This window comes from Mizuhopecten yessoensis, unplaced genomic scaffold, assembly GCF_002113885.1.
Source record: "Mizuhopecten yessoensis strain PY_sf001 unplaced genomic scaffold, ASM211388v2 scaffold6383, whole genome shotgun sequence".
Lineage (NCBI taxonomy): Eukaryota > Metazoa > Mollusca > Bivalvia > Pectinida > Pectinidae > Mizuhopecten > Mizuhopecten yessoensis.
This window is the reverse complement of record NW_018406522.1, coordinates 911757-927458: the sequence shown is the minus strand read 5'-3', so window position 1 is coordinate 927458 and position 15702 is coordinate 911757. Positions and strand designations below refer to the sequence as shown.

General features: G+C 33.9%; 1 protein-coding gene across 1 annotated transcript; it reads left to right on the top strand.

Moving 5' to 3' along the window:
- The first annotated feature begins 278 nt into the window (after positions 1 to 278).
- On the top strand, positions 279 to 9226 carry LOC110452099 (innexin unc-9-like). Its single transcript, XM_021500422.1, has 4 exons — positions 279 to 436; positions 5854 to 5912; positions 7045 to 7161; positions 7778 to 9226. Exons 2-4 carry the CDS (start codon positions 5896 to 5898, stop codon positions 9054 to 9056), a joined length of 1413 nt encoding a protein of 470 aa, XP_021356097.1. The 5' UTR covers positions 279 to 436; positions 5854 to 5895; the 3' UTR covers positions 9057 to 9226.
- Positions 9227 to 15702: the final 6476 nt, after the last annotated feature.

Below are 15702 nucleotides of genomic sequence, written 5' to 3'. Positions count from 1 at the left end.
TTCATCGAAACATCTACATTCTGTCTGTTAATAAAGGTCAAAAGGTCGATAGTAAATGGTATAGCTAATGCTCAAATGTTCCGAGGCTAAACAAAGACATGTCGGTCATGCGCGCCAGTCTTTGGTAATGTGTAGAAACTCTACACCATCTGGCGTGTAAGACAATGGCGGGTAACACAAAGATTCCCGTCTGATGGCAGCTGTTTATATCATCGGTTAAACACTGGACAGTATATACCTACATGAACTTTAAATAAAATTAGTATGATGGACGCCATCTTGCTAATCAGTCGAACAATTCCTGGTGTACATAAAATAATATATCTAAGTCAATGTTTATTTAATTTGGAAGTGGTAAATTATGAATATTTGTAAATCTATCAACAAGAAGAAATTTGATAATATCTTCAACGTGTAGTGAGCCACCATCATGAAGGTAAGTGTTCTCTACAGGGATGAACACGTGTATCTTTGTAAATACCTTATCATTTATATAGATATATTTGTTATTGATGTTATGTTATCCTCTGAAATTATAAAGGTGTTGTCTGAATCATGGTTAAATTTTCTTTGTTTTATTTTTCCAGTTCAATATTAAAGATAAATTAACTGATTTTCTAGGTTGTATTACATTATAATTAAAGTTTGCTTAATATTTTTATATCAGAGGTTCCCTTCAAAGACCAATGGAAATAAGGACATACAAAAGCCCAATTAGCGCTGTCAACTGAACATTGTTTGTTGTATTAATACTTGATATTGTCTTTACCATAATACAACACTAAAGGTTTCCAAACTTAATAGCTTTTCGGTGTTTACATTTTATTTTATTTTTATATTCCTTTTTATTTCGGTGTCCCTCAGTTCTTTTTATTGTCAATGTGCATCGATTTGGAGTTCGGATGCTATCTATGTGTATTGACACGGAGTCCATATTTTCTATTTCACATTTCACAGTGTATGATGCATTGAAATATTTGCCAACAGGATAATAATTGGTATAAATACACATCAAATAATTTGAGTGATAGCTACTACTGTAGCGTTCAATGCGTGTAATTGTAACACGCTTTAATGTAGTTATAATGTCATCCGTGGTCGGCTTACGATAAAGTGTACCGACAGTAATCAACTTCAAAGTAAAAATATCCAATTTCCTACGTTACCTTATAAGAGTAAATAACGCACCGAATCGGGGCAGATACTGCAAGGAAATAAATGTTATACCACCTTCAAGCATGCACTACCAGGGGATGTGGTGTTTTGTTTCCTGATCATTTAGTTTACAACAATTATGAAACAGTGTATTGCAACTTATATTCAGCACTTTTGCACTTTTGCTGGCCAGGATGTTAGCGCGCGGGGGTCTTAATGTGGGTGGAATCCGGAGTACCTAGAGAAAATCCACATTGTCGGGCAGGTGACCGTCCGATAGGGGAATAGAACCCCAGCTATCTTAGTGAAACCCGTGTGCGTTATCCATTTTGCCACCTGATTACCCTATTCACGATAGTGTTGTGTATTAAAATAAACCAGACACCCTGTAACGTAACTGGGGTTGAATGATATATCATTATTCGATATCAATATTCGTGAAATCGATATGATCGGTTCGACTTTAATTCGGAAAATAAATGACTTCTATACCGTAAGGAGTGTTGTCAGGTGGTAAGTTTTACATACGATAACCAATTTAAGTTCACCATGAGTTTTTGGGGAAATTATAACTCGGCTGTACATAACTGAAGATTAAAGCGTGTTTCTAATGTGAACTACCCACAGATAATGAGACTTCCTCTATGTCCTCAGGGAAGGGTGCAGTTTAGACCTTAAACATGATCTTACCAACTCTTTTCTTTTCGGCTGTGCTTCCTTAGGTACCTTTCTTAATGACATTGCACATTGTTCATTCTTCAAGGATGTTAAGCCCCGAACAAAATTTATAAAAGAAAAATGGAGTTTAGATTTGATTAGACATCGGTCAATTGGCTCTAATTGTGTTCGCGATTTTCTCGTATCATCTATTTAAAAACGACAAAGTGTCTGCTTGAGTGTTGCTTTGTTGACATAGTCAAAATGTCTTTGTGAATTTTGGGCGTTCCCAAGTACAAACTCTACCTTTACAAATCCACGCAAAACCAATACAGAACCTTACTATTGTAATGCTATTATAGTATAGGTGTGTAGTGTTCAATTAAGTCGGATCTTATATTTGATAAGGTTTTAAAAAAAATAATGTTTTTTCTTAATTCAATTCATATTTACATTAATACCGATTCAATTAGTGAAACGTATTTGACATCTCGCCATTCATATCAACTTATTATGCACGGTTATTAGATTTTGATTACCTAATGTAAAATCTTGAATAATACATATCACTGTGCGAGGTCTGACAACAAAACAAGTATTTGTTTTGATTAATAGTTTATAGTTGTATTCGCCTCTTTAAAAACATGTGATTTTTTCAGTTTGATTATATTACACTTTATTTTTCAAGATTCATGCTGATATAACAACGTGTGCGTGGTATGAAATATTTCTTTTATCCCATTATACAATAACACTATAACTGTTAAAGACACGCCCACTGAAACAGAGGCTCTACGTGTGCTAGAATCCCCTACAACGCCGCGAACATGCAGGTGCTTACTTATGTTATCCTTTCGTAACATTAATTGTTGTTATGTAAAAGCTAAAACTGTTACAAATATTGAAGCACACGTCATTTACAATGTTTATAACATGCAAAACACGTTTCCAACACCACAGATTGTTGTGTAAGGACATGTCATCTAGGACACCGGGCTCGTGACCGAGAGGTTTCGTCACGGCACTATGTTATATCTATGACCAAGATGCTTTACTTCGCTTGTTTTAGTCTACTCAGCTGTAAATGAGTACGTGGTCGGGCAGTGCTAGAATAAAATAAACCGAACAGCGGATAAAAGGTGGATTTGTCAAGTTTACAAGGTTTTACCTTGTTTATGGTTGCCTTGATTTTGTTTTCGTTGGTATTTTGAAGCAATATGAATATTCAGGTTTCACATTAGGTCTCGTATTTCCCTTAATCATAGCAATACCAACACATTACCAGAAAAGTCCTTGCTAAAGAGGCACGGTAGTCTAGTGATAGGACGCCGGGCTCCTGACAGTAGGGTTGTGGGTTCGAGTCACGTTACGACACTGTGTTGCATCTTTGAGCAAGATGCTTAACTCCGCTTGTTCCAGTCTACTCAGCTGTAAATGAGTATCTGGTTGGGTAGTGCCAGAATTGTTGAATGCTAGCTGCAAGCGCTGGAATGGCAGACCCGGCTGTATGCTCACCATGGAGTTGAGAAAGATATTGGCTGGTTGCAATAGCCCTATAACCACGGATAATAATTTGTGAACCGCTTTGAGACGACCTATGAACTAGGTTGTGATAAAGGGGTACATAAGAACCTCAAATTATTATTAATTATTATTTTAAACTACTTATGTCGTAGAATCTTTTCAATACATCTCATCCATTCATGATTATCAAATAGTATTACATTCAATTTCACGAGCAATTCAATGAAGAATATATAGCAGTTTATTAATTTAAATTCATTACATTGTATCATCAAAAGACAAATGGATTAGGCAGCAGGCATAGCCTTTTTAAGCCCTCTCCAAATACAGTAACAAACAGTGGTACATGCATAGACATCGACATTAGAACACATTTACAAACACATATAAACAAGTTGATATTATCAGATAAATAATCAAAGTAGGGGAAACAACTACTAAATCATATTTTTATTATAATTGAATAGCAGTTTATTAATCATATAATACATTTAATTATTTTGTTGTTTTTCATTGAGTGAATTTTCACTCAGTGGTTTTGGAAGGTTATACATTATTCGTTTATTGTGTTAGTATATTCATATTTTATTTAGTGTCTGTCATCTTGTTTGTCTTTTTTTTATATACCAAGGAATCTACGTCAGTATTAATATAATTTTTCGCAGCATGGTACTCACTTTTACAGCTTGGCGTATTGAATCATTCATAATAAAGTGCATAAATCAGAAGTAATAGCACAACTTAATTTTATTCAAAAACATTGACTTACCGCCATGTGATACCTACTCTGCTCATGCATATACATATAACCCGTAATGTGTGTGCTCCAATCGCGTACGGCAGGAGCAATACTTAAAAAGAGTATGTCTGGGTATGTATGTAAGCAATGGAATTAATTTGGAACATAAATGATGTCATAAACTTCAAGGCTATTAAATAGTAGGTGATATCGCTAGATCAATATTTTACATTTGCATTGTATAAACGCGTTATGTAATCGTTAATTAAATCTCTGTTTACTACCTGTCCGTGCTTATTAGATATACCTGTCGTAAGACTTTATACAAAGGAGGATAATAATGTATTCCTATCATCATAATCGTAATGTAAATGAATCCAGAATATTTACACCAGGTACTAGTATATTTAATTTATATAGGTATTCGATTAAATCTGTCTTCACTCATTAGGTAAATGAACATGCTGGTATGACAGACAATTACATGGAACACCAGTATGTCATTTTTTTTATGATAATCCGTCAAGGCTGACAAAAACCATCAATGTTAATTTCTGAGCTGTCGAAAGCCTAGTAAGCTTAACACAATTCTTCAAAATCCGATTTGCGATAAATATCTAAAAAAAAAAATCAAATGTTTTGTTATATCACGTTATGTTTTTAAATGAACGTTTAAGATGAAATTTCAGGTTTTCTTTTAAGTTTTATTTGCATTTTCAATACATAAGACAAAAAAAAATTGTTACGGAATCGTTAAGCTAACCAGACTTTAAATTGATTGGCGCAATATCATAATTAACATCAATATTATATTTTTGAAAAACTAGTACATATATCCTTTCCTCCACAGTATGGTTTATATAAATACCAATAATCTTCAGTCCGCGAAAATATTCATCGACAATTAATTTCTAAATGTTTCAAAGGACACAAAAACATTATGAAGCACACAACTCAACTAGCTCTATTGCATAACCAACTTTGCAGAGTTTGTCAAAGCAGCCACTTGCGCATACATTGATATTTTATCAGACTGAGCGCTTTTAAAGGGCATACAGTATATTAATTGCTGTTTCATTCGCATTGAGAAAGGTTTTAATGCACCTGTCACCTTACCCAAAGCTTGGACACTTAAATCTTTTGATTGCTTCGAACCACTGAGTAATCCTAATTGGATGAGATAGCAATATAGTGCAGTAATCATTTGCTCTGTAAAATGTTCTGTATCAATAAACTAAATTTCTAAATAGGCGCTTCTTAAGTCCGTATTTCTCGAGATTATTTTACATAACAACATGATTGACTCTGTTGATACACTTTTAGTTCTAGGGGTTGGTCGTTTCCGTGTAGCAGGAATTAATTATTGCATGGTTTACATGAATACTGGTTTAAGCATAGATTACCTGTTGTATCCAAAGTTGAAAATTAGTAACGATATTAAATCTGCATTTCCATATATGTGACTTCTATAAATAACACCTTTCTATATTGATTTTAACCCTTTTAACCTTACGGATAATATATAAATGGACAAATTGAACTCATGGTGAAGTAAAAAAGCGATTGGTTTAAAATAAATTATTCCTCCTTACCATATCTAGCTATACTGTTATCATGCAATCAACACAAAATTAATGTAACAGGGGGAAGGGGGAGTAAATGCATTAATAAGGAGCTCTGCTTTACTTTAAGGTTAATTAACTTCATACTAAAGTCTACAAAATGTGTTTGTTGTATAATTATCGCTTCCAATTAACAAATGTAAAATTTGATGACAGGTTAAGATGCTCTTCTCCGCACTGTCCTAAGGAGGCCACACCATGCCAGTCGTTACCTAGTATGTATATCAATATATAACAATAGACCATAGAAATGATCACTAGTCTAATATCACATTACTATTTTCAATTAGACATGTCGTATTTACCATATTTTCAAATCCTAGTTTTAATGACAAGATGTATGGTTTCAAATGTATCCTAGCGTTGAGAAATTTTAAATTTTGATGATATTCTGACTGTTTGAACAGGGTTTTCGTTCTTTTATATGATAAATATGTAATTTCAAAAGTATGAATCCTAACAAAACGACACGTAATTGCATAAACTGCGCAAATGACAAATGGTTTACATCTGGAGGAATTAAGGTATCATGAATGCTTTCGTAAGAAAATTAAAGTGCATTTTAACAGCTCTAAGCTTAATGTATATGTCATGCTGTGAAACATGTCTGGATACTTTTCTCCTAACGGTTTGATATTAATGAACTATTTAGACGATGGCATCTTTCCCAGTTTAATAAGTAAGTTTGACTATGTGTTAGGTAAATTCTTCATATATTCGTGTTTTACTGCAACTCTGAACGCAGGTAAAGGTAAATAACAGCAAAAGTTTATAGAATTTCTAACAATGTTTCAAGAGCTTAAATATTCTTTCCCTAACATGAGAGTATGACAGAAAAAATCCAACTGAATAGGTGATATTGTTGATTGTCTAGCTGGATGATGGATTCAAAATTTCTCTGGTATACCCGTGACGTATTGCATGAGTCCATTCTGTCAGTATTAAGCGTTGAATACAACTGCTTTCAGCATCTATAATATCTGGGGGGTTTTATCGTCATTTGTACAAACCTCTCTTGTCGGTAGCTGGTCGAGACGTCATACATAAGTGTTACATAACGTCATGAAACTGTTCTTTCCATGAACTATCTGTCATAGTCTTAGTCTTGATAAAGAAATCATGCCAAAGTAATGACAAAGTAACCCTAAAAACAAAAGCCAATTATGTGAATGACGGGTGAAAACAAATATGTCGGTTTGCTTAAGACGATTCATGTCATTAGTTTATATATTGAGTTAATTATATTGAGAATGTTATTAAGGAGCAAAAGTATTGTTACCTTCAATAGAGTTCTAGATCAATGCAAGAAAGGACGTCAGCTTACATTTCATTTCTTTTTCAACCTAGTCTCGACAGCCTGTTGGGACCTCTAGGGGCGTACGAGGAGCCGAGGACCGTCCATGACAACAACTACATAGACAGACTCAGTCATCATTATACTATCATGCTGCTCTTCTTCTTCAGGTAGGTTACCAGACGGTGTATTGAGCATTGCATTGTGTATGTCGAATTGTTATCTATAGGCTTGCTTTAGTTAGTGGTCACTTTTATTATGTTAATACGTATAAAATATTACCTTTTTGCTACGTTACAAACGTTTAAATGAAATTGGACCAACATTTTACAGAATAAAAAAAACATGAATGAAAATGAATGGATAAATTTCATTCTGATATGGAATGTCATTGCGATTGTTTATCAAAGAAAATAAACTGATATGAAAGCAATTCTTTTGATTATTTCGTACATGTAGCAATTAAAGCTTTTGATTTGAACTTAATAACCACTGGGAAACTTAAATGATTTTAGGAAAATCAGAATAATATTTTTTGTCGAGTAGGTTTGCTTTTTATTTCCAAATTGAAATTGCATTTTTCCTTATATTGGACTATTCAGTGCATTCGTATACGTTCCTCCCTTAGATGAACATAGTACATTTTGTATTTTTCTTATTCACTGTTTGTTATACCTTTTGGGAGATTTATGATTTCACATCCTGCTCAGTTCGTTACTGACTACAGAGTGGTATAGTATCAAATGAGTCTGTTGCAGTGAAGTATATTGGAATCCTGTTTTTCAGCACGTACCTGACAACAGAGGAGTACGTTGGGGACCCTATCCAGTGTTGGTGCCCTGCACATTTTACAGAGGTAGAAGTAGATTATACGAACGCTGTTTGTTGGGTGAGCAATACCTACTACATCCCCTTCACCAGAGTCATACCTCCCCAGTACGAGCTACGGGCTACGTACGAGATCACCTATTACCAGTGGACGCCGATCATCCTTCTTCTGATGGCCCTTACCATGTACCTACCGCGCATGTTCTGGAAGTACCACATCAACCGCTGTGGCATCACCATCAAGACAGTACTGGAGATATGTTACAATGCGCAGAACAAGAACAACCCAAATGATCGCGAAAAAGCGTTGTATAATTTAGCGACCTATATTGGAAAATACTGTTACAGTGTACATCTGTACAGAGCAGGGTTGTTTCCGAATTTACGGGAAATATTCGGGAAGAAATCGTGCATCAAGATTGGACGCCATTACGGAAATAATATAGTTACTCTTGCTATTTTTGTGAAGTTTCTTTACGCGATAAACGTTTTGTTACATTTATTCTTCCTAAATGAATTCCTCAGCCATAGATTCTACGTTTTTGGTTACGAGGCCGTGCTAAACTTTCTGGAAGGGGGACAGAGGGAATTGTCCCCGCGGTTTCCTAGAGTGACTCTATGTGACTTTGACATGCGACAGATCTCCAATGTGAATCGCTACACGCTTCAGTGTGTTATCCCTGTTAACTATTACAACGAGATGTTCTTCGTTCTCTTGTGGTTCTGGTTGTCTATTCTATCCATACTCGCATTTTGTAATTTCTGCTACAGTCTTTTATCCACGTTCGTGCCGTTAAATCAGAGGTCTTTTGCTAAAAAATATTTACTTATGAAAAACGAGGACGAACATACGGGGAAGAGAGCATTTCCAAAGCTGCTGAACCGATTTTTAAAGCGATATTTACGAAGAGATGGCTTATTTATTTTAAAATTGATTTCCAAGCATTCAAACACATTCTTATTAATAGATCTTGTTCATCATTTATGGAAGGACTTTTTAAGTCGAGGAGGAAATAAGCGGGTAAGAAGATTCTCAAGTATTAAAAGGAAAAGTCCCTTACGGAAACCAGATGTTGACGAAACCGTCCCTTTGCTAGTACAGAACGGAATCCTGACAAGTATTTTAGAAAACACTAAACGAGTAAAGCCAGAAAAACGGGTCAGGATGGATGTACCAGATGATCATAAAATAAGTCGTGTTGACATTATTGTGAAGGGACACAGATGTACCAGATGATGTTAAATTGTTGGGAAATAACATATTTCCTCAACTCTGTGCGAAAATAACCAACTGGTATTCCCTTGAGAGTTCCGTCAATCTAAAGATGACATCGTAAAATAAATATCTAGATATTAGTTACATATTTTTTTATATCGGTTATGTTCAATTATTTGAACTCCAATGATGGACTGAATTTTTATGCATTTTTTTATGATAAAACACAACGTAAATATTGTGATATATACATCCAGGTGCGTTTGGTACTGAAAATAAATACTGAGTTCAGGGCCCAGTTGTTCAAACGGTGATTAGCTTAATCAGTGATTAGCGCAAATTTTCATTTCCATGTTTCTTCATAAAAGAACCATTTAACTAGTTACAACTTTCCAGATATCAAATATTTAGTAGAATAAATTTACATGCAAAATTGTGAGATTTTACCTTGAATACTGCGGACTATTTAAAGGTTGAAAGTTGTCGTTCAACAATGATTAAGCTAACTACCTTTTTAACAACTGGACCCATGTGTCTTTTAGATACATCGTTGACCGGAAGTAATATAATACACCAATAAAAATACAGCAAAGTGATGTAACCATGTTGTAGCCTTATGACGTATTAGGTACAGAAATTGAAAGTTTACTGTTTGTTCCGGTATGACTACACTAGTTATCATGTGTGGTCATCGTCTTTTTCTGTACATTTAAAAAAATGAAAATATTTCTATGAAAGTGTTCCATATTCGGTACCCTCATGTCATTGACATTTGCTTAACATCCCTTGGTACATTACGAATGGAATCATCGGAAATGAAGCTGCATTTAAACTTTTGTAACGATTTGTTAATGCAACCAATGAAACATTCCTTGTGTAGGCTGTAAGTGGCTATTGCATTTTTGTCAGCACGTGATAGCACTTTTGGAACCAGCGACGATGATCAGCTGTTTCATGCATTAGGCATCCAACTCCGTTTCATGATCGAGTTCTTAACAACTCGATCAGAACAATTATAATGGCTATGCATCTCCCTATATTTCACTACTTCCTATAATAGGCATGTCCTTCATATGCTTTTTTGTTCTGTTAAAATACAAATGTACAAATGTGCAAAATAAAACATGTTATCTGTTAACAGGTCGTTGTAGTGTGTAATTAACATTAATTGGTGTTACTGTAACAGATATTCAGCGTCACGAGTCTTTTCAAATAACAAGCAAACACGGACTTTTGTCCAAATGTCTGATTTTATTACTGTCAAATATTAGAATAGCTTCAAATGTATAGCTGTTGGCAGTGTAGTGATAACGTGTATTTCAAATATACACCGGATTCTTTGGTGAACTCTTCATCGCGAAGGTAATAAAATGTCTATTTTGCAGAAAAGCTGAACCAATGGATCCTCTGTTAAGGCTACGGTGTTATTTTGTGAATAATAGTGTACTTATCTTGTCCTTTTGATATAGCATAAGCTGTGAAGCTTAATAAACTTTAGTAATTGTTTATATCTAAATGGTGGATATATAAATATATCATTGATGGTTGGTGTTTTTTTGCTAATTGACATATTCACTTAAATGGATGAAACAAAACTACAAAAATAAATAAATTGTGAGTAAAATTTGCTATATGATAGATATACACTATTTGTCCCGGGATTAATAAAAGGGAATCTTGAGAACACCGAATCTTGATATGACTGGTACATGCATATAAAGGGTTCTTGTTCAAAAGCAGGTATCTCAGTTTTTATTTGAATGCCTATGTGTTTATGTGTATATTTGATGTTTGACATAACAAGACCATACGGATCAAATACAGGCCAACAGACATTTTTGACACGTCTTTTCAAAGTTGTTAAACAAAATTTACATACACTGTAAGACTGTTTTCTCATTCTTGAAAGAGAGTTCATGAATGTGTACAGTAATGTGTACACTCGATGAACAAACCAGTAACGAAATGCAAAGTATTCAAACAAAATAAATAACAGTGCAGATATTCGTAAGCATAATGTAACGAACGTGATGAAAGTCGTCAATTAATGTTTGCTAAGTGACTTATTAATAACTTATTTCACAAATAGCCTAAAGTGAATGCTGGTACCATACAAATACATGTTGACAGGATGTCATTGTAGACCTACCTCGTGCTACATCCCATCTACAAAGTGTTCGGTCATAGATAGAAAGTTAATTAGGTTTGGCAAACACACAACAAGGCAATTGTCATAAAGGAACAGTTTTTTGCTGGGGTTGAGATTCGCCCCAAAATAAATTAATGAAAGGTCAAATTTCAGTTGAAATGTATACTTACAGCTACTGTAAAATTATGTTGATTTCTGCATAAGATCTATCGACTAACTAGCTGGCACCAAACAGCAATACTATGACGAGTGTTCATAATAAAGGACGCACGGAAAACGTTACCGGCTTCCTGTAATAATTGGAAAACGGAACCGTAAATCAAGTTTACAGCTTTGTACTTCACCACTACTTCCACATTGGTGTTATACATTTTAACATTATTGGTTGGTACCTGTTTTTGTCAAAGACAGCGGGTATGAACAAACGGAATTCTAATTTTTGGGTTGATTATGTGGTTAATATAATTGCAGAAAGATACAGTGTCTTTATATATATGTATGTACCTTTTGCAGAGTTCCAAATAACCGTTTCGAGTATTGTGGAAGCATGGCTGGGTGTCTAGGATGACACTTGTCAATAACAACCGGTTAGTAGAAAATGATATAGCCCATGTGTCGTCTAGACAAATTATCTCCAGTAAACGACAGATTTTACCAAACATATCTTTTTACTGCCGACGTCATTCTGTTTAAGATAGAAAATATCACTCGAAACATATCTTCTCCAGACTGAGTACTCGTATATTTAAGTACTTCTCGTTTACGGGGTTTGTTTTTTATTCGTTCTCTGACTAAATGTCTCTTTTACCAGACCAGCAATCAACAATATACCCGGCAAAGTTCATACTTCATACGATAGACACTACTGACCTTTAGTTCGTCCTCCTCACCTAGATTCTTATTTTGACTATTGTCAATTTTCTTTTCTTAATCATATATTCTTTTAACGAGAGTAGATGTTCCCTGACCAAGTGTGATTTATAACCAAGCGGGATGGGTGATACACCTTGTAACATGCTTTCCATGTATTACTAAACATAAAACTTGTACTTTCCAACATTATTTTCTCTTAGCTGATGGCAAGCCATGACAATAACAGCCGTACAAATCATCCGTTTACATGTTGTTGTACATTAACTTACTCAAAACTAATAGTTTCCGTTCATAATACACAACTTCATCCATGTTTACTATGCAAAAATTAGTTCGTGTTATAACACTGTATCACAATAAACATACGTGGGTCATTTTCGGGGCAGCTGAGGAAATTAGCAATTATCCTTTTAAATTTAGAAATAGATTTGTTAAAAAAAAAATGTTTTTTAAGAAAAGCAGGAGTAACTACTTTAGGAAGTTGCCTCTGTAAATAAATAACAAGAAAACACCTAAGTGTTACAGAAAAGATAAAACTAGTAAAAATATTGCAAAATATGAACGAAGGACAGATTCACTTGAAGTCCTTAGGAACAAGGATAATAAGACCAGGTGTTCCAGAAGGAAAGGGCCTTCAGCTTCATCGACGACAACCAAAATGTAAATCACAGTCAAATTCAAATTACAACATGAAGGTTATTATTTAACAAAGATATATATATATTACACAAGCTCATAGAATATTTCTTAATGAGATCATGGAGACGACCTTACAAGTAGATGCATGCATTCTGCAATATGTAATATAAAATCATTCATTCATTATTATTTTGATATTTGTGGTTTTAATGTAAGACGTTAAGACACACATTTAATCAAAAGTGTCTCCCTTGAATCGAATTCCTTGTGATATACACAACATGTACAATTACTCTTATTTGGAGTATTGTTCATGTTCAATATCATCAGTCAACGATAGAGTACCATTTTACACAGACACACACAGCATTAACAACAAAAAGCATATCATATTATGCATTTATTTTCCGGACACATACATCCTATTCTCGGTCTACAGGCAATTTAAATTGAATACAAATACTTTATAGAATTAATAATGCACTGAACTAACCTATTGATACCATTTTCAGATTTTTATAAAACCTTTAATTTAAAGCAATATTCATTTTACATCATGTCGGAGCGAGCACCACTCCAATACAATGTTGATTCAAATACGAACTGATCAATATAACACCGTACAGATAAGTGAAATAAATTCGGGCATGATCGAACCAAACATGTTAAACTGAATCGCATTATACAGTCTAAACTTAAATTGCACCACTGACTATCAAATATACTTTACAACGTATTAACATAATACATTAGTATAATGTAATGTATTAATATTTCATCAATATATAAAAAAAAAAATAAAAAAAAAAAATAAATATGACACACAATAACAGAAAACATACTTATACAATGTGATTACGTGTTATACTTGGTTTAATGCTTAGAACACACTGCATCCTTAAAGTAATCATTCTTTTGTTTATCAAAGCACTATTTACATATTAGGAACACATGAACATTTGATTTAAGTTAAAAGGTATCATAATTGATTAATAAATTTATTGAAGTATACATTTTTTTTATTTAAAACAAAAACAAAATAATCATGTAATAAAATACTCATATTCAAAACAGCTACAGGCATAAGCTCAGATATGCACTGTATGTATATGTTCACAGCATAAGGGGCAATTAAAAGATATCAAGGTGCGCTGTTATGTCGTTTAACAGAAACTATTTTTTGTTAGTTTGTAGTCACAGTCATACGATATCGAGCAATGTCGCTGATACAAACATTCGATCTCAACAGATATGTTTGAGCTAGAGTCAAATAAATTGTCACTAAAATACATATCAAACGCTTCATGCTACATAGTGCAAACGATGACTTTTACAAAGAGGTGACGTACCGTGCATGACTTATGTAATGTATTCGTTTTGTCAACACAATGGTAGAAGCCGTTACTTAACACATGAACGCATAATATTATACAATGTACATATTATCATGATATTTATATAGTACAGAATGATAGAATAAAAATAATCTGAAACCGATATTTCTGTGAACATTAGGGGAAAAATCGTCGCGTTATATTGAACTAAATTCGTCGTCCGCTGCTATTTGATATAACTTGTATGAATGAACACCAGGTGCTTCGAAAGGTAAGTGTTTTCCGCAGCTTTTCGTTAAATAGTTTCTCTTCCATAAATGCCATTAAGAAACATTTTAAATTGTTATCACAGAGTAAAATTCTTGAAAATAGTACATTTCTCTAAACATTTTTCACGATAGGTAGGTAATATTCAGAAAGCAAAAGTACAACGATAATATAAACTGTTTTTTTTTCTTCTTGTGCGATCTGTGGAAGCTATGCCACCAGTGAGGTGACAGTTGATACATAAACTCAGACGTGGTCTTAATGACAGGTGGGCGCTCTACAACAGAGCAATATCTTACATACAATGGCTATTTACTTATTGTGAGGTTTACAGGCGAGTCAGCAAATACGGTTCAAAGAGAAAACGACAAATGATCCCCGTGTTTATTTGCCAAAATCTTATCATGAAATAGTGTCAAGTGCAACAGTACCTGTTACATTTAGATCCAAACCAGAACTCTATATATTGACAGATTCTCCCAAATACAACTCAGTATGTTGTACTTGTCATTATTACGATTACACGACACCCTGGAGTCGTCTCGTTTTATTTTCATTGGGCTTTTATGTTTGAACCAAATATGCAATTTTAATACAGTTTTGTAAAATAGAAACGCCATTGTGAACAAAACAAGTTACTTAAGGGGGATTTTAGCTTAAATGCCTCAGTCAACTATGAACATTTTGATTGAAGACAATAAGATACAAAATATGTTACAAGAACGCTCGCCTTTCCAGAATACCTTGTTTGGTCTCCACACGAGGTGCAAACACGCGTACAATTCCAGAAAATGTAGTTGTGTCTTCAGTTTTATGTTGGGGTTCATTATATATATAATTGTGTGTTTCATTCTTTTTATTTCTATTATTCATTTATTTTTCGTAACGACGTATATATCTTTATTTGATATGGTCGACACATCAACAAAAAAGGTCAAAAACTACATAAAACTAATTCCATACTGAAGTTTACAAGATATAGTGTCATACTTCACAAGGTGGTTGTACTAAAAGCATACTAAGATTTGAGTTCGGATTTGGGAAATTTCATTCAGTTCTAGAGAAAAAGATTGGTCGTAAATGTTCACTAGTTCAAGTACATAATGTACAACTCCAACTGTAATGATCGCATTTTCATTGTTAATCCTTGTGAAGCACTCATTCTCTTCTACCGAAACTGCAGTTGATGAACTCTTTCTCAGAGCTAGATCTGAAATTGAAAAACATCTTGAATTATTCAGGAAAAAAGAGAATTTGTTATAATTTCCATTTCAGATGTTTCCTTATTAAATGTACCATTAAGCTATGTTTATATATCTAAGACACATTTCAGACTCTTAAAGGTGGTATTCAAGGAGTTTTTAAGCAAGTAGTTCAAAAGTAAATTGAATACATGTATCACACT